Source organism: Nansenia antarctica (assembly GCF_963989245.1).
Source record: "Nansenia antarctica genome assembly, chromosome: 4".
NCBI lineage: Eukaryota > Metazoa > Chordata > Actinopteri > Argentiniformes > Microstomatidae > Nansenia > Nansenia antarctica.
In genome coordinates, this window is record NC_137689.1 from 54,786,415 (window position 1) to 54,805,145 (window position 18,731).

Below are 18,731 nucleotides of genomic sequence, written 5' to 3' on the forward strand. Positions count from 1 at the left end.
AGTACAATCACCATGGTAAAACATTCTGTTGTATTTTTGTGGGCTTTATTTAATGAAGTCACATTTCTGATGTGTCCATTTGCAAACATTCAGGAAGCTCGTATGGTTTTGTGTCCTTTTTTACTTTCTCCATCCGCCTTCTCATGATCTCTTTGAATGTCTCCTCTACTCCTCTACTACTTTGTTTCTTCACCAGTTCATTCTTTTCAACTTCTTCCTCATCTGCCATTTGTATCTGTAGTTCCTTTTGCCACTGAAGCAAGATGAGAAGTGTCATACATGGCAGCAAAACACTGCTATCCACAACATTGTCCAAATACCAATACATTCCCAATTAAATCCATTGCAGGTAAGCACAGCGTTTTACTGACAGCATTTACTCAAAATCATTATACTGTACTAGAGAGGTGTTAAAGAATCTGTAAGTGGTACATTTGACTTTTAAATTAAAGCAGAATTTTACCCTGCAATGTTTTCATTATTCAATAGTAGACACATTCACAAAGAAATGTGTTTTAAAACGATCTCTGAGTCAAGATATGAAATGCCTTTTATTGAATATTGAATGCCCTGATCGGTCCTGATGTTCCAAATTGCATTTGAGTCAATTCCTACAATTCCAAAGATTCCCCTCTCCCTCCCACTCAAAGGCTGTGTTCGAAATGGTATACTAGCATACTGTAGGGTGTAGGGGCTAGGGGACAGTGTCTAGGGTGTAGAAGTTAGGGGACAGTGTCTAGGGTGTAGGGGCTAGGGGACAGTGTCTAGGGTGTAGGGGCTAGGGGACAGTGTCTAGCGTGTAGGGGCTAGGGGACAGTGTCTGGGGCATGGGTCTCCAACAGGCGGCCCGCGGGCCAGATGCGGCCCACCAAAGCTTTCCATCGGCTCGCCGAATATTCATGTTTTTACGGGGTTTTTTAACGTGTTTTTATTATTTTTTTGAAAATTCGAAAATGAGGGAAATACCGTTTAGAACATATATCATAGATTCATATAGTTCTTACAATGCAGGAGGAGTCAGACCTACCTCATTCACAAAGCTGCAGCCTTGCTTCTGGTTGGGCACTAAATAGCAGTAGCGAAGCTGAAACTAATTCCCCTCTTTTATTAAATGGAATGCGGCAGACGTAGCACTATTCTCATGCAAGAATGAGGACAAATTCATAGCTCTCATTTAACATTTCGTTGTATTTTATTTTTTCACATAGCCTACTCATAGGCCTATTTAACATTTCGTTTTATTTTATTTTTCACTCTTTGTTGCTCTTGTTTAACATTTCGTAACATTAACAGTGACTTAAATAACTAACTTCTCAGTCAGAAAAGGAAAAATATTAACATCACTTAAATAAAAAAAATAGCATGGCAAATGATAGGCCTTCATTGCCAGAAATGTTGTTTTCAAGTCGGTCAGTCAAACGTTCCCCGCGGCATCCTGGTATCGCCTGGCATCTGTAGCCTATATCAAATAAAACGGTAATAACCAGGTCATTAAATTACACTTTAACAATGAATAAACCATGCCATTTAACATAGCAACAATAAAATCCTATGTCTGCAATACTCACATTTTGTTAATGAGAGAACTAACATCTCCCCTCTGACGCCAACTTCTTAAAATCAGGCTGGAGGTCCTCGTGGATGGCTTCAGATTCCAGCACAAACTTGCGGAACAGGCGATGCTGCGTACTGGAAGTTCCTCTGATGAAGTTAATTATTTTCATTGTTTTGTCCATAACCTCTTTCAGATCCCCACTTAGTTTGGCACACAGCACGCCAAAATATCTCGATTGCCCCCTGGTGGCTGGTTGGATAATAGGTGTCAGGAGTCTGTTCACACTGATAATAGGCTAATAATAATTAATAACATTAATTTAGTAAGAAAATGAAAATATTAAACAGTAATATGCTAATAGTACTATATACAATAGTATGCCTAAATAAAATAATTATATATATACGTATATATATATATATATTAAAGTCCGGCCCCCACAGTGTATGCTTTGAAAAATTCTGGCACTTGGACAAATATAGTTGGTGACCCCTGGTCTAGGGTGTGTACAGTGTGAATGCTCTTGCAAACTCAAATCTACGTCATATCTAGTATGAGGAGTATGCTAGTATGCCATTCCGAATACAGCCAAAGTCCTTCTGTTGAACAGCGCAGCAGCTAGCAGTTTCCTCTCTGGGAATCACTGGCAGTAGAGTAGGGTCAGACAGCAAAGTAAGTAAACCAAGTAAACCCAGACTTTGATGAGAGCTATGATGCAGCTACAGGCGAAGTGATGATAGTTCAAGATGGTAAGCATAATGGATTGACCGTAAATACATAAAAATTGATTTTGGGTGAACTTCCCCTTTAATGATATATTATACAGTATGTGCTATTGATTCTAATGCAAATTCTAATTAATAATAAATGCCTCATGATCTTAGTTCAACTGCCTTGCCCCATAAGAACCCAAGATATAAACGTGTTTTACTCCATTGTTTGTAAACAATGCAATTTCTTTGCAATGTTTTAAAACAGGGTTAAAACTCATGTGTGGTCAGTCCTCGCATCCATAGCTCCGTCTATGAAATTGAGAGTGCTTACCAACCCTATCCCTCAGCTGTTTACCAAGAATGGTGGTGAGCCCACTTTGTTGTTGTTTGAATTTCAGATTGTACCTTTAACCTCTGTAGGATGCTTCCTCACAGATATTGTTACTGCATATTGATGTGAAACATGTGCTTAAAATGCAGCCCTAAACATTCAACAACACAATAGAGTGAACTTGCAGTGTAGTATGCCTCAATCTGCCATTCAGTATAAAAAAGCCTGGTTCTTTGAACATGAGAAAATCCTCCAGATTAAATTAGCAAACAGTATACAGTAGCCCCTGGCACACTTTCGTACCTGTACTGTAGCAATGACAATAAAGTCCATTCATTCATTCATTCATATTCATTCATTCATAACTCTACCCCACAGATGGGCTGTGGAAATTAAGAAAATACATTATTATCAAGCGCTTTGAGTTGCATTTCATGTACGAAAGGCGCTATATAAATAAAGCTTTACTTACTTACTTACTATTAACTTGGATGCTTATTTCATTATTTTACTTTGGCACATGCCAAGTTTATGTAAGGGACAATCCATAATCTTTTTTTTTAAAAATATATTTGTAATATGGGATATAGAACAAAAGTGAATAGTCCTCCCCTACCTGGTCCTCCACCACTTTCATCAAGTCAACCGATGTCCGTGTGTTGAAGTCCATGTACGTTTGTTTTTTGCTACTTTGTCTGGAATACATTTCACATGATTAGCATCTTTCAATCATCAACCATAATCCATCAAGTCAGAATGATACATCCTTGAGCTTTGTTTTTTGCTACTTTGTCTGGAATACATTTCACATGATTAGCATCTTTCAATCATGAACCATAATCCATCAAGACAGAATGGTACATCCTTGAGCTTAAAGATATGAAACATGTTCACTGGTGTTTATGTGATCTTATGTCCCCATACATAAGTTATTATTTCATGTCATATACAGCAGTGACAGCACAATGACTTGGATGAGATGTCTTACCCACAGGCACTTTGACAATCATATTTCTGTCTGGTGGGATGTTGTGTCTTATTGGCAGGGGGTGTGTCTTTGGGCCTGGGGTGAGCTGCTCCCTGGCTGGGCCTGGCAGATGGATCTGGCTCTTTCCTGGGCTTGGTGCAAGGTGTGAGCTGGAGTGGGGTAGGTGGGAGGTAGAGCTGAGAGAGGGTGCACGCCAACCTCCAGGAAATCAATTGGTCAGGTACTGCAGCTGCAGGAGGGGCTGATATGTTCTTTCCCCCCTCACAGAGAAGACTATTCGATGGAACATTTATCTCAGCCTAGAAAACAGCAACAGAGATAATGTATATGCATTACAAAAACGTATGTTTGCAAATTATGTAACTCTAATGTGTAAGGAAGCTCTTGGTATCAACAGCAGTTATTACTTGAATCAATCAAACCTGCTGGTGAATTAAACTACCGGTACAGTAATTATCATATATGCAAAAGCTTTGATTGGATTCATTAATTATTCTGATGGCTTTTTTCCCTTTTGTTTTGATCAGACATAAGGACCCTAGATCTACTTTAAAGTATGATAATTATATTCTGGTGTACATTCTATTTTATATGAAGAAGAAAAAAGAGATTGTTAACATTGTGTGTGTAAATTCCCTGAGTGACTAACTGTGATGTGGCACAATACATTCAGAATATAGAAAATTAGTTTCTAAACATCCATGATAGAACCTGGTAGACATCAGACTGTGACAAATTGTGTCTTTCAGGAGAGAGACTCCAGCCTAATGACTTTATAAGCTCTGCTTTGTAAAGGGATAAGCAGTTATTCAGACCAAACAGCTTTGTATCCGTTTGATAAGAAAAAGTGACATCTCTGTCCTTTGAAAGTAAGCAGACCATGGTGGATGGCTCTGGCCCAATAGCCCATCCTTTCCCAAATGAATGAACAGCTGATAAGATTGTTCACATTGCTTTTGCACCACTCAACTTGATTCAACTCTGGACTCTCTGCATGCAGTCCCAGTTCTCTGCTACTCCTCTGTTGGAACTACATCCACTGTAGCTGCTAATAGGAATAATATAAGTAATTTGTAAAGAGTGTATCTCTACCATCGATACTTCCCAAGATGGACCGTTTAATGACACCACTCACTCTTATCCCAAAAGCTGATGCAGCTAATAGTTGATAACATAAAATTCCCTCAACAATGGTGATGTGGGGCACGTAAGTGGCGTAGCAGACCATAACAGATATTATCATCGCAAGGTCCCTGGTTCCATTGTGATTATCGACATATCCTGCATGTCATCCCCCCTCTCTCTTGCCCATCCTTCCTGTCAAACTCTATTGTCTCTATCCCAAAAAAGCAGAAATGCCCTAAAAACATATTTTAAAAAACAACAACAACAACAAAAACAATATTGATGTCAGTTGATAACATGATGCTCCTTAGTACCTCTATAAGCCGTGTGGCGTCTCTGACTCGCTGGTCTGTCTCTTGGCCCAGATGCTCCTGCAGAGCGATCCAGGCCACGTTCCTCAGTCCTTCCAGTAGTACAACTCCACCGAGCCCTCGGCATACACACACCAAAGCCTGAACAGCACTGTAGCGCAGCTGCCAGTCATCTCCGCCAGCTAGCAAATGAACAGATGACACTACACTCAGTGAAACCATGACAAACTGGAGACCAGGATTGGGAATTATCAACTGTACTATAAATATATTTGCTAAACCAAGCTGTGTGAATGAAATGTACAAGCTAATTAAACTGTAATGTGCCATGGAGCTCTATTCTAATGAGTCATGTAATGTAGTAGGGAGAATTCAATGTTTACCAAAACAAATAAACTGTTAAAAAACACAAAATAAGTGTTGATATTTTTAGTTTCGGTGCCTATCTGAACTGATGCAATGCTACCATTTTAATGGTTAGATTTGTTTTCATTATCGTTCCACCTGTTTAAACCTTTCTGTTGTATATCATATCATAGACTTACAACGGTTTAGCAGTGTTAGCAGTCCATCAGAACCGTGACATCCAGGAGGGGTATGATTGCCCATCATAGCTGTCTTTTGTATTTCAGCATTGCTACTATGGAGGCATATGTCTGCTAACACAGTAGTGTAAATGTGCTCCAACTGCCACGGCCAGCTACCCTTCTGAGACTTCCCTTCCTAAAAAAAAAGGTTGACATGTTTTAGAAAGAATGAAAGGAATTAATAAAGAGAGAGAGAAATATGTAACCTTGTTGTATGTACTCTCTACAGTACAGTACATGTCGGTGACAGTTGATTGCTTTACGTTTGCTCCTTGAAACCCGCCATTCTCTTGCTTTTGGTTGATGTGGAGGTTCATCAAGATCTGGAGGCACAACAAGCTTGATTTTGCAGCCTCACCAAGAACCATCAGTCCCAACGCACAATCCACCCTGTAATGAAACAAAAAGCTTGAAACATCCATTCAAGGGGTGGATGAAAAGGAGTCGGTTGTTTTTATATGAACAAGATATCAGTTGTAATGGTATTGCACTGATGGAAGGTTTGAATCCTGAGTAACAAGACTATAGTTCCCATATCCCAGCCCAAACCAACCAGTTGTCCTTCTGAAGCTCATCTCTCAGGAGGATGAGGTGGTGCGCCACTTGGGAGAGCTGGCTGACATTGTTTTGTACACAGTACCAACTGAGAAGGCAGTGCCAGAGTACCTGGTTCACATCATATTCCTGAGAATCAGGCTGAGCCTACATGGTATACAGATTACATTGGAGAGGATCAGGATATGCAAGATTTCACAGATATCATTTTATTCCTAGATTGGTCATGTGGTGAAATCTCCTGGCCCTAGTTATTTCCTAATATAAGTTATCTACCATTTCATACTGTAGTGGTGAATATGAATACAGACATATGCCTCTTACGTCAAATCAAGAGCAATCTATAGACATTAACATGTGAGCAAAAATGTGGGCACCCCTAGTCAAAATGCCTTTTACAATTAATATCTAATTGAACAGAAGCAAACCTAACCTCTAAATGGTAAAAAGTGGCATATTTCATCACATTTTAAAGCAAGATACATTTTTATTTTTTTTACTTTTTACAGTTTCAAAATAATGAAACAAGGAAAAAGGCCTTGTGCAAAAGTTTGGGAACCCTGTCAGCTAGTACTTTGTAACTCCTCCTCAAGCAACTATAACAGCTTGCAAACGCTTCCTGCAGCCAGCTAAGAGTCTTTCAATTCTTGTTTTTTCCCCATTCTTCCTGGCAGAACACCTCTAGCTCAGAAATATTCTTCGGCCTTCTTGCATGCACGACATGTTTGAGATCTCTCCACAGATTCTCAATAATATTCAAGTCTGGGGACTGTGATGGCCATTCCAAAAACTTCATCGGTCTTTCCTGGAGGTACTTCATGGTTGATTTTGAGGTATGCTTCGGGTCATTGGAATGCTGGAATACCCAACCTCTCTTCAATTTCTGAACTGACCTTCGAAAATTGGCCTCTAGAACGCCTTGATATTTGATTGAATCCATTCTTCCTTCCGCACAATACTGCCTGTGCCCCCAGCTGCTACACAACCCCAAAGCATAATGGAGCCACCTCTGGTGTCTGCTACTATTTTTTGCAGCTCTTTTGCAGTGTGCATGTGTGGGTTCTTCTGAGCATTTCTCACCGGATCTCGAGCCATTCTATCTGAACATTTTCTTGATCTTCCAGATCTTGCCTTGAATTCAATTGTTCCATTTATTTTAAATGTTCTGATGATGTTTCTGACATCTCCTTAATGGTGGAAGTGAACTATCTTGATTCTGACATCCTTGGACAACTGTTTAGAGGAACCCATGGTTTTTAACACCAGACACAACAGCCACCGCAGTCGGATACTTTAGAAGGCATGGAGTTACTTCAGAATATATAGCTCAACCCTGGAATTATATTCACCTGACTCATTGAAGCCCTAACGAGTAAATCACTGTGGTCTGGGACCTAGTAGTCATTTTCTCAAAAGGTAACAAAGAATAATCCAAAAGAGTTCCCAAACCTTTGCACGGGGCCCTTTTCCTTTTTTCTCATTTAAAAATTCTGGAAAATTAAAATAAAAAGAAACCTTGCTTTAAAATGTGCAGAAAGGTGTCATGTTTAACTTTGTATCATTTAGTGTTCAGGTTTGCTTTCAATCACTTGGAGATTAATTGTAACAGACATTTAAACCAGGGGTGCCCACATTTTTGCACCCCACTGTAGATACCTGTACTGCATAACTTGAGTGAAACTTTCTTGTTATAACTGTAAACTACATGTCAGGATAACTGTTCAAGCAAGCAGTTGTTTGTAGGGATAGAGGCTTACTGGAGATGAAGGTCCAAGTCTGCATATGATCTCTCCTGCACGTAACATGAAGTGCACGGCAAACAAAACGTTTGGATATGGTTGATAGCATGACTCACACTGAGAGAGAGCTAAGAGGCAAACAGATGTTTACAGCCATAAGTTCTTATTCAATTACAGTACACATTTAAATGTATTAAATGTTGTTTTCGTCAAAGTAGTTTACAGTTGTAGTAGTTGTAAATGTCTTTCAGTATGTAAAGATGTCATGACAAATGAAGAATGATGATCTCATCCATCCACTCTACCTTTTAGGAAATTTTCAAGATGGGATTTACTCTTTTGATATCCACTCAGGTTTCCAGAAATATGAAAGAGAAATAGTCTCAAAAACACCAGATATCCCAGCTAAAAGAGGGGAGTAGAGTTACAGCAGTCTGTGGCAGTACAAAATGAACAACAGTATACTGTATTATTAGTCAAGAATGTCTGACAAAGTAAACAGTTATGTAAAGAATACCAATCATTATAATAATGAGAATGCCATGCTTTAGAAGTACATGGACAATACAATAGTGCCCCCTCTTTCCCCCTCTCATTGACAAAAACTAAAAGAGGAACATCTGTCCATTCTACCTTGAGCATCTTCACTTCATAGGTGTACAAATTGGGTTTCTGAGAAGTATCAGTACAAACACAGTACAAGACAGACTCCCCCAAGTAAAACAGAGCAGGGATCTGTTCTGCTTGCACTGGTGCATGATCCAGTGATATTAAAAGAGAATCCAGTGAATCTAAAAAAGGGAAACAGTAACAACAACAAGTATCAATACAATTATTCATAATTGAAGTTATGCACATCTTTTCCAGGGTGGTGAAGAATATGTTCTGCACATTGAGCTAATTAGGCTCTAAAAGGCTCTCTCACTAACCCACCATTTTGGATTCTACCACGACACAAGCTAAGTAAGAGGAGCTCTGTCCATGCAAGAGGAAGCTCAACGTGGACACCCACTCCCAAGCACCTCAGTCCAGCTCGGCGCTGTGGAAGAAATTATTACTGATTACTGTGGAGTTTACTAACATATCGGAAGGGCTATGTCACCATCTGTTGGACATTCTGTGAACTGGATAAGAAAATTGTTGGGAACAGGATTGGTTGACTCTGGCCTTGCTATGCACTTATCAACTCCCAATAACATGTAGACAAAATGTAGTATTATGATGATGATGATGATGATGATTATTATTATTATTATTATTATTTTGTTACTATTCTTCATGTAGATTTTCTCACCTTGCTTCGGCTGAGTAGTTGTTTCGCCAGCTCAACATACTTTTCTTGTTCAGCAGAGCCATGAGAATGGTTGTACTTTTTTATAAACTGCTCTGTTATTTCAAATGGGTTTCTGTAAAATGTACACATTTTACCATAGGAAGACAAAATCAAGCACTTTCTAAAGAAGACACTGTAATTGAATGCTAAAAGGATTGAAGTAATCTAATCGACTGTGAATTCAGTTTCCCCAGTCTAGGTCTAGCTCTTTGCACAAATAGAGCAGGTTACCGGACACTTGTCCAATTACTGGCAATCACCAGGGTGAATCTAATGGTGACACTTGCAACAAAATGACAGCGATTTTACACGAAAGTATTATCTCCCACTGTATTGGGCTGAGCATTCAAATGTACAACATTTGGCCATTAGGCCTATAGGCTAATTTGCTGTTCACAAAGGATGTGATGGATAAATATAGCTAAATTCTAGAGAGTAATCAACAGTTAGGCCTACAACTCCAGTCCATCCTTACCTAATAACTGTTGATTTTTTTGATGTTCTAATTTCTTCCGCTTCTTTTAAGAGTCGTTTCTGTAAATCTTCTTTGTGTGTTTGGGAAATAACACCCAAATTATGAACAACTGGGACTTTAATTATTGGCATCTTGCATAGCTTTATAGATCATTTATTCTTGTCATCATAATTAAAATCAGTGGCATCACTTGGATGTTCACTACCCTCGTCTCCTCCTCTCCACCTGATCTCGTTTGTTTGCGATGTTTCCATGGACGCACATCACGAGGTCAGTACACATGAAAACTACATATCCCACAATGCTGTTGAAATACACGGAAGAGAAGGGAAAAGCTTCCGGTTGGGTTGACAGTTGCAGTTCAATCGTGTTGTTTTGCTAGCTACCTGTCAAAGAGTACGTTGTTGGCGAGCTAATTCGGTATTATATCGGAGCTGTTTTTAGTTAGCAATGTGTTCCTCGTAGGTTAAGAACGCGAAATTCTTAGACATAGTGGAATAATTGTGATATCAAGGAGCTGTCACTTCCACTATTCAGGAATGACTTCTCGGCGACCGGACAGCTTCGACGGCTTGGGTTACAGGGGTAGAGAGGACCCGTCTTATGGAGGGGGCTATGGTGGAAGGTCATTTAATACTAGTGCATCTAGCGTGGACCTCCAGAATTGGGTGACAACACCGCCAGATATCCCAGGTAGCCGAAATCAGTTTGGTGAACGCACACCCCAGTGTGAGACGGCCCCCGCAGCACCCGGTGCTGAAGACACTCCACCCACGGCTCCTCCATCCGGTAGGGGACATCATCATGACATGATGACAGTTTATTCATTCGATACAGGTCATGGTGCTCAGTAAGTGACGGCAAGGCACTCTCGAACTGATTTCACCCTAGGCCTTCTTTTCACAATTTGCGCTTTTGGACTGAGGTATAATGGTTTTTATAGACAGACTGTGCCACTGTGGTCATTTCATTTGTGATGTTGGACCAGGGTTCTTCAATTCCGGTCCTGGAGCCTCTCTAGGTCACATTTTAGCCCAACACTGACCTGATCTAACATTACTACACCCTTGGTTAGGCCTAGACCTAGTTGAATCAGGTTTGTTAGTGCTGGGCAACAACACAAACGCATAGTGACAAAACACTATGATGGACCGTGCAACTCACTGTTTCATATGGAAACCCCCATTAAGGATACTTAACCCTGTAGGGCAGGCCTATTTTTTAAATATTTTACTCTACACTGAGCCATGTCCATTGTTTTACAGCTTTATCTATCTCTAACTTCATCAAATATTAGTAACAATAGAATTTGGGAAGTCAATGGGGGAACTTCTTAGTGCTTCACAATGTGTTCAAACAATAAATATAGTCAATTAAATAAGCTGAGGTTACCTAGATAGGATTTGGACAGTCTGATGAGCATTTTGGGGTTCTAAATGTTCATTAGACTGTTCAAATCCAGGCCCTTCATCATACATTTATGTTTAGGTCTACAGTCATGCATGACAGTTAGCTCTGATGCAATTAACATTTATGATGTAAGGCAATGGAGGATGCTAGCATGACAGTGAAAGGTTGTTGACTTTAGGATGGTGCTTTAGCCTACAAGTATGTATAGCCTAACACTCAAACCCAGTTCTATAGATGCCCATCTACCACAATCTGTCATGGATGCCTGGACTCACTACTTAGGGCTCATACTTGGGCCTCCCAGGGGGAATCAGATATTGTTGTCTGATGTCAGCTAACTGGTTGTAAACATCTGGGAATAAAAACATATATTCCACTGCAGCCTACAGCCCTACACAACTACCGGTACTCACCCTGTGAGCTCACAAGTTACAAGGACGTCTGACTTATTAATTTGAGCATTTTGTTACTTCAATGTTTTTCTTTTATTACCAGTACTTTTTTAAAGTGTCAAAGCAATACAAAGTTCATGAGTAAATGCTTCTAATTAATCAGTATTGTGATCTTCTTTCTCTTGCAGAGCAATTGAACAGATTTGCTGGATTTGGTATTGGGCTTGCAAGGTAGACTCATTCAGCCCTGATTTTAAGAATAGGCATTCTCCATCACCAAAAATGTTGTTGACAATAATTGTGAAGTATAACTTCAACATTTAAATTCTTGAACATCCTATAGGCTAGAGGGTGTATGGGAATATTATGAGTTTATATGGTAAATGTTTGAGAAAACTAAATCAGCATAAAATTGAAATACAACTGTGAACATTTCAAACCTGCTAACTGCGACACTTTAAATGAATGTGCAACAATACTATGTGCAATATGACAACCCGTGTGTACATAAGGTTCAGATATAGGAGAAGTTAGGATATTTATAGCATAGCATAGAGTACAGAACAGTGTTTTATTGTATAGTATAGTAGTATAGTATAGTAGATAGTGTACATAGCCTTTATTTATGTAAACCAGCTCTTCCCTTTTTTATTTTACCCTTGGCCCTCTTGTTTTTAGTCTTTTTCCAAGCACCAGGGGAGCCCCCCCTCCTAAATTTCGTTGTATGGTACCTGTACTGTATTAATGACAATAAAGACCATTCATTCATTCATTCATTCATTCATAATTTATTATCCTTCTCTCATTTCAGTCTTTTTACTGAAAATGTCCTGGCTCACCCTTGCATTGTGTTTCGTCGTCAGTGCCAGGTGAGGACATGGACCACACACCTGCCACAATTCACATGTTAATGTCAGCATTAGAACTTTGGCCTAATTTTTTAAATACAGGATAATATTACAGAACATTAAGCAGACTAAAATGTGTTTTAGTAGCTGCATCCCAATGTTCTAAAGTGTTATCTTGTATGAACATTGAAAATGTGTAAGTTCATTTATTCAAAAAATGAAAATGTAAGTTTCTGTATGGAGATTTGAGCTTTCAAATATTGCTAAATGGTCATGATAAATCGGTAGCGAAAAAGGAATGAGATTCCATGATGAAGAACGTTCATTGGAGAGCTCTGTTTTTGTCCAGACATGGCTCTTTCTAAAATCTTGTGTCGTGGTGGAGCACTGGCCTTTATGTACCATTTGTATGTCTTACGATATGCACACATTTTCCGCTATTAGAAACATAGCTTATTGTCCATTTTCAGTGTCGCCAAAGAGTGCAGCAATGCGCAAAACTACATCCTACACATTTAACATTGTCTCATAATTATACATGCGTTTGTTTGTTGCTTGCAGGTTAATTATCATGCCCGGTGCTACCATCTGTCACCACTGACTGCCGTCAGTGTGATGTACAATGTCACCAAGAGTCAGGTAATATCAAAAGCTTTTCATTGTCAACATAACAACAAACATTTCAAACATGTAGCCTAATTAATTATTGGAGTTAGTTAAAAGAATTTGGCATGTCATTGTGAATTTATTTTCTCATCTTCCTTCAGGGTCCCAAGGCTTTGTGGAAAGGAATGGGCAGCACTTTTGTGGTCCAGGGGGTGACGCTGGGCACAGAGGGCATCATAAGTGAATGCACTCCGCTACCACGGTATGAGGATGCTGTTTATTTATTTTTGTACATGTTTTGTTTTTTTTCTGAGTGGGGCAGTCCCAGTAATATTTGTAATTTTATTGCATAGAGTTAGTAAGGAGAAGAGGGCATGTCAGCAGGGCATGGGCCGGATTCGAACCCATGCCGACATGGGCATATATGTGCACTGTAGACCGTGGTGCTGCTAGACCACTGGACCGCCACAGGATACTTTTCTGACAGAATGTATGGCCCAATCAATCCAATCCCATGCAGTATTAGAGGAAAGGTATGGATCCAAATGTTCAAGAAGAGTTATTTTACACAGGTGAAGCCAGTTATCAGGTTAGGTTCTGCGGAGTCCAGGAAAGGTTGCTTCAGAAGTGCAGGAAAAGCATCGTTCACTGCGCCTGTTACTGATTGTGCTCTCCGTTCTTCAATTTGTCAAGGACAGAAACTGTGATGTAGTGAGAACTCGGTAGACTATTAGATCAGTGCAACTGCAGTTGGTGCGTCTCACTCGCTGAGCTATAGTGGTATACCACAGCTGGTGAAGGTTACACCCACCGGTAACAAGGGCAGGATCAAGGATTAGGGAGAATTATTAGAGAATATAAGTAATTCAAACAGTTTAGTCGATGGCATGTGTGTTGTGGTTAAACTAGGCCTACATTAAACCTAAGTGGGTGATTATTGGCCTACACACACAGAAATCCCTGTTTCTATCGGTTCTTATGTAGCCCATTAGACCTACTTATTTCATTGCAAGGAATGGCCTATGTAGCCTTCACTGAAGCAATTCATGGGCAGATTCCTGAAAGCCAAAGCAAAAATAACCAAAAGATACCATGCATACCGTGCCTAGTGCCTACATGCTTACTCAATGACGCACATTGAAATTATTCAGAATTTCAACAACATTCAAACAGTGACTTGCACATGACAGTAGGGATAGCAGGGATTTCCCAGTGTTGCACCTGGGAAGCAAGCAAATAGCTGCTTTTCATTGCAATCCCTGATCATATTTCATTGAAATATGATCAGAGATTGCTCAGAGCATTCAGGGATTGCTGAATGCTCTGAATGGTGTAGTATTTTGATGGCATTTTCATTTGCTTACAGTTGCACAGGGATTTCTTTATTATTATTTTAAAAAATGGGGGGGGGGGGGGTATTCTATGCTAAATTGCACCTTAACATACTGTTATAAACTCAAATGGTTAACTTTGTTATACCTAGTACCAAGGACAGAAGCCTGAATATGTTCTCTTGTCTGTTTTCAGGGAATTATCACACAAATGGAACGCCAAGCAAGTTGTTGGACATTTGGTACTCAAAGGGTGATTATATTTTCTTTTTTGGCTTGATGCATAATATAATGATTTCATGTCAAATGTAACATCCTTTTTGTGGTGAAAGTGGTAATTCCTTTGCACTTATTGCATCACCATTGCATACTTGGGACCATACTTTAAAAAAAACTGTGCAGTGTATTCTTGAAGGGAACTTACCTCTCTAGTAGACATTGTTCAGAATCAGAATATTTCTATGAGATTGCATTACCTGGTAGAATGCTTTTCTCATATGACCAGTCATTGTGCATTTCTCATTTTTACAGTTTGACCTATGTGGTTGCCATGCCATTTTACTCTGCTAGCCTCATTGAAACTGTGCAGGTCAGTATGTCCACTATGTCTACTGTGTATACACGCCGTCATTGATAGCTTCATTCTAATGAGCTGTATTATCTAATAAGCTTTAACCAAGTACTTCCTCCTGGATCTGTGTAGGCACATCTAAGCTGTCCCCTGTTGTGTTTGAGCAGAGTGAGATCATCAGGGACAACCCTGGCATCCTGGACTGTGTGAAGGAGGGCGTGGGCCGTGTGATGGGCATGGGCATCCCCCACAGCAAGCGCCTGCTGCCCCTCTGGGGTCTGATGTTCCCCACTGTGCTGCATGGGATCCTTCACTATGTGGTCAGCTCTGCGGTACAGAAGCTGGTCCTGTTCCTCCTGCGCAGGAGGAGCCCTCCCAAGCAGCCAGTGGACGCCTCAGAGACGGTCCAGAGCATGCTGGACGCCTACTTCCCAGAACTCATGGCCAGTTTCGTGGCCAGCTTGTGCGCTGACGTCCTGCTCTACCCACTGGAGACAGTCCTGCACAGGCTCCACATCCAGGGCACACGCACCATCATCGACAACACAGACCTGGGCACAGAGGTCCTTCCTATCAACACCCAGTATGAGGGCATGAGAGACTGTGTCAATGTTATCCGGAAAGAGGAGGGAGCTCTGGGCTTCTACAAAGGCTTCGGCTCCATCATTGTGCAGTACTCGCTACACGCGGCTGTGCTTCAGATCACCAAGGTGATCTATTCTACCCTACTGCAAAATGCTTGACACTGCTTTATTCCTAAATGTTTGTTTGACTGGTACCGTGTGTAATCTTCTTTTCCACATGAGTTGGCGTAGACTCATTCCACAATATATTTCCCTTTTCAAACAAAATACCAAAAGCTAAAAAAGATTCCGGGGGGGTTTCTGTCCAGACACGGGGGGGGGGTTTCAAATGTTTGCATGAGGTGTTCCTCGTGCACAGTAAAATTGTCAACACTTCCCACTGTCACCAAGCACTGGATATGTATTATAATGCATGCCATCAAAACACGGCCCCATCAGTGGTCATAGAGGGAAACGTGTGTTTCCAAAGTTAAATATACACCCAGTCTTCTCTGCACATCATGTTAACATGTGTTCTACTGGTGTTTCCTTGTCCTCACCTGAAAGGATCTTATTCTACATGGTATGAATGTGGCAATCTGTAGCTTTTGAATTTGTGTTAGCACTAGCAAAGGCTGCATAGTGCCAATTTATCCAGAGATGTATGTACAGAAAAATGGTCTATATGTCTTTAAATTATTATTTGCTTACTAGTGATAATGTTCTATAATCTAGTCCTGTATGTATGAAGTTATTCACATGTTGGAATCCACAAGGTACATTGTAAATGTACAATTCGATACATCTCAGAACAATGAGTAATGAAATAATAATTTATTAACTTTATTTAAATAACAATAAATTGGAGAAAAAAACACATAATGCATCTGGATGATTGAGTTCAGGGATTTTAAGTGATGAGGCCTGCCTCTTTTGTAAATGTTTAAGGACTTTAAGGAGCTCAGTGTAGCACAGTGGTAAGATGATAAGATAATTTGTATCATTTGATGAACTTGCTCAAAATAAATGTCTGACTTATGTTGCACTGTGTCTTTTTCCTTTTTTTTTTTTTTTTACTCCAATGCTTCAGGATAGCTGATGGGTTAATATTTTGTTTGCTGGCTTGCTACTGTGCATTTAATTGTTGTTTTCTTTCCACAAAGGTCATACTCTACAAGAGTAGTTCAAAGGTAAAAGGCACTGAAATATGGCAAACATACAGTACTGTACATGTTTGACATTTAACAGATGCTTTTATCTAAAGTGACTTACAGCAAGTACATTTGTCAAAGTACGTGAATTAGCTAAGAGTCCATATTGCCAAAATATGATAATAAAAAAAAAGATGGTGTAGTTTTCATCACACAGTTTATAATACAATGAAGATTCTCCGCTTTTGTGTGTTGTTCCAATGTAAACAAAATAAATAAACATGTAAATACCAAAGCATTTGTAATTGCAACAATGTTCTGGGAGAAGTGGTGCATTATCTGACAGAAGTGCAGGGGTGCCAATATTTCTGTCCATGACTATTATGTAAACTGCGTAGTCACCAAACCGTTTCAAATGTTCCCATAATAACCCAAAATCCTAGTAAAGAAAAAGAAAATACTAGTAGGGATGTGATCTAATGGGACTTGGAGTGGGTGATTGCATGGTGTTAGTGAGGTAATAGGGTAGGGCTAGTTCTTTCAGGTGTAGATTGTAAACAAGATGGTGCATCGGTCAGGACACAATAAGACGAGGAGATGTACTTCTTTTATCCAACTGTATTGAATTCCAGTAGGTAGTTATATATAGATGTAGTTATAATAATAATATTCATATGTTTTTTGGTCATTTACTTAATGCTTGAACGTCACTACTGGATCGTCTGTAAATAAGGCTATAATACTGTCTCTAACTGGTAAGTAACTCAGTAGGCTATAATATGATAAACGATGAACTACGGAACTCTCAACTCTCCGACACGCTCCCTCTCACAACGTAACACCAACGATGAATTGAGAATCAAGGACCCCAATTGAAATAAGCCAGTGGCTTTCTTGGGTTTTTATCCTGTTAGTTGACCTTGTATGTAATATGTACTGTCATGTACCTACTTCTGCAAATCTTCTAATAAAGTTGTCAATCAATCAATCAAAACCAAACTGACGGGTACACACAGGGTTTCCCCCAACTGGCGAATGTCTTAAAGTGACATAGGCCTACACCCTATAATTTCTAGAGCCTTTTCTACACATGGTTTATAATACATGTCCATGTTGTTCAGTACAATTGTTAAGTACAATAAATAGATAGTATAATATAGCAATGAATAGTAATAGTGTAATATAATAAAAATCATGTATGTAAAATAATTTCTTGTAGTTGTTAGGTATTTTTTTCACAGTTCACAACGTTTTTACTAAAGCAAAATGGGGCCATAGGTGTTAGTGAGTGAGGAATATCCACTTCTATTTATTTATCTATGGCAATATTAACTTTTGAGGGAATCAATTGTGAGACTGGTGGAAAGCCCATGAAATGAGGAAGCCATCAGCTATCAGCTCTGAGGTGAGATATATCAGGGGATTTACCAGAAGGAGGTAAATGGACTGATAAAAGATGTGTAACCTTTATGTGTGCTGGGAAGGTGCCAGAAGTGAAAGGTGATGGCTTGCCAAGACAAACAGACACTTCATTTGTCTAAAGTAAAAAAATAGTTTTTTAGATGATGATGATGATGATGATGATGATGTTGATCTGTGGTTGTAATCTTCCAGAGAATGTGCGTGTGGAATAGAAAATTAGGTAATGCAGATATTTGCAAGTTTACACTACATGCAACAGTGATTCATATTGTGAGTTATTTTATGTGAAAATATGTATTTATGTGAAATTCATTTTTGACTACACATTGAAATTGTGGGTGATTAGGGACTATAAAAGTTGCTGGATCACCATAAGGTTTTCAAATCAAAGATCAAATAAAACAAAGATGAGCAAGTTCTACTTGATTGGTAACTGATGCAATTTTACATAATTTGATACATCTCTCATTGACAGATTTCCAAGATACTGTTCACTATCTTTAATTGTAATATTAGTCTTTGAATATAATTCCTCCTTTCCAGGTTACTTCACTCTGGCTGTTGCAGTATGTCTTGTGAGGAGTATTTCTGCAGACAACAGCCTGTCAAGAAATACAGCAGACTGTCTCAGAGAAATGCAGGAGACTGCTATACATGAATTCAGTCTAGAACATAACATGACTGTAAGTGTTGTGGTTATTTGGGTGTCATACATCTTCATAGCC

At 39.5% G+C, this 18,731-nt stretch overlaps 2 protein-coding genes across 2 annotated transcripts; one reads left to right on the forward strand and one right to left on the reverse strand.

Moving 5' to 3' along the window:
* Positions 1-58: 58 nt before the first annotated feature.
* On the reverse strand, positions 59-9,843 carry tmem232 (transmembrane protein 232; the record flags this gene model as incomplete). Its single annotated transcript, XM_080529460.1, has 13 exons — positions 59-253; positions 3,216-3,294; positions 3,588-3,886; positions 5,027-5,205; positions 5,569-5,746; positions 5,874-6,000; positions 6,164-6,312; positions 7,923-8,032; positions 8,210-8,309; positions 8,538-8,695; positions 8,838-8,943; positions 9,199-9,310; positions 9,713-9,843. The coding sequence occupies 13 exons, from the start codon at positions 9,841-9,843 to the stop codon at positions 59-61; spliced, it is 1,923 nt and encodes a 640-aa protein (XP_080385586.1).
* A 238-nt stretch (positions 9,844-10,081) lies between these two features.
* slc25a46 (solute carrier family 25 member 46) lies at positions 10,082-16,460 on the forward strand. Its single transcript, XM_080530331.1, has 8 exons — positions 10,082-10,501; positions 11,703-11,745; positions 12,326-12,383; positions 12,924-13,001; positions 13,130-13,230; positions 14,496-14,552; positions 14,831-14,888; positions 15,038-16,460. The coding sequence occupies exons 1-8, from the start codon at positions 10,252-10,254 to the stop codon at positions 15,611-15,613; spliced, it is 1,221 nt and encodes a 406-aa protein (XP_080386457.1). The 5' UTR covers positions 10,082-10,251; the 3' UTR covers positions 15,614-16,460.
* The last annotated feature ends 2,271 nt before the right edge of the window (positions 16,461-18,731 follow it).

Excerpts from the sequence above, each read along its gene's own strand:
- slc25a46 (XM_080530331.1), top strand. The coding sequence starts at position 10,252 with ATGACTTCTCGGCGACCGGACAGCTTCGACGGCTTGGGTTACAGGGGT. Across the intron at positions 11,746-12,325 it reads TTTGGTATTGGGCTTGCAAG|TCTTTTTACTGAAAATGTCC; the intron begins GTAGACTCATTC and ends CTCTCATTTCAG. Across the intron at positions 14,889-15,037 it reads GCCTCATTGAAACTGTGCAG|AGTGAGATCATCAGGGACAA; the intron begins GTCAGTATGTCC and ends GTGTTTGAGCAG.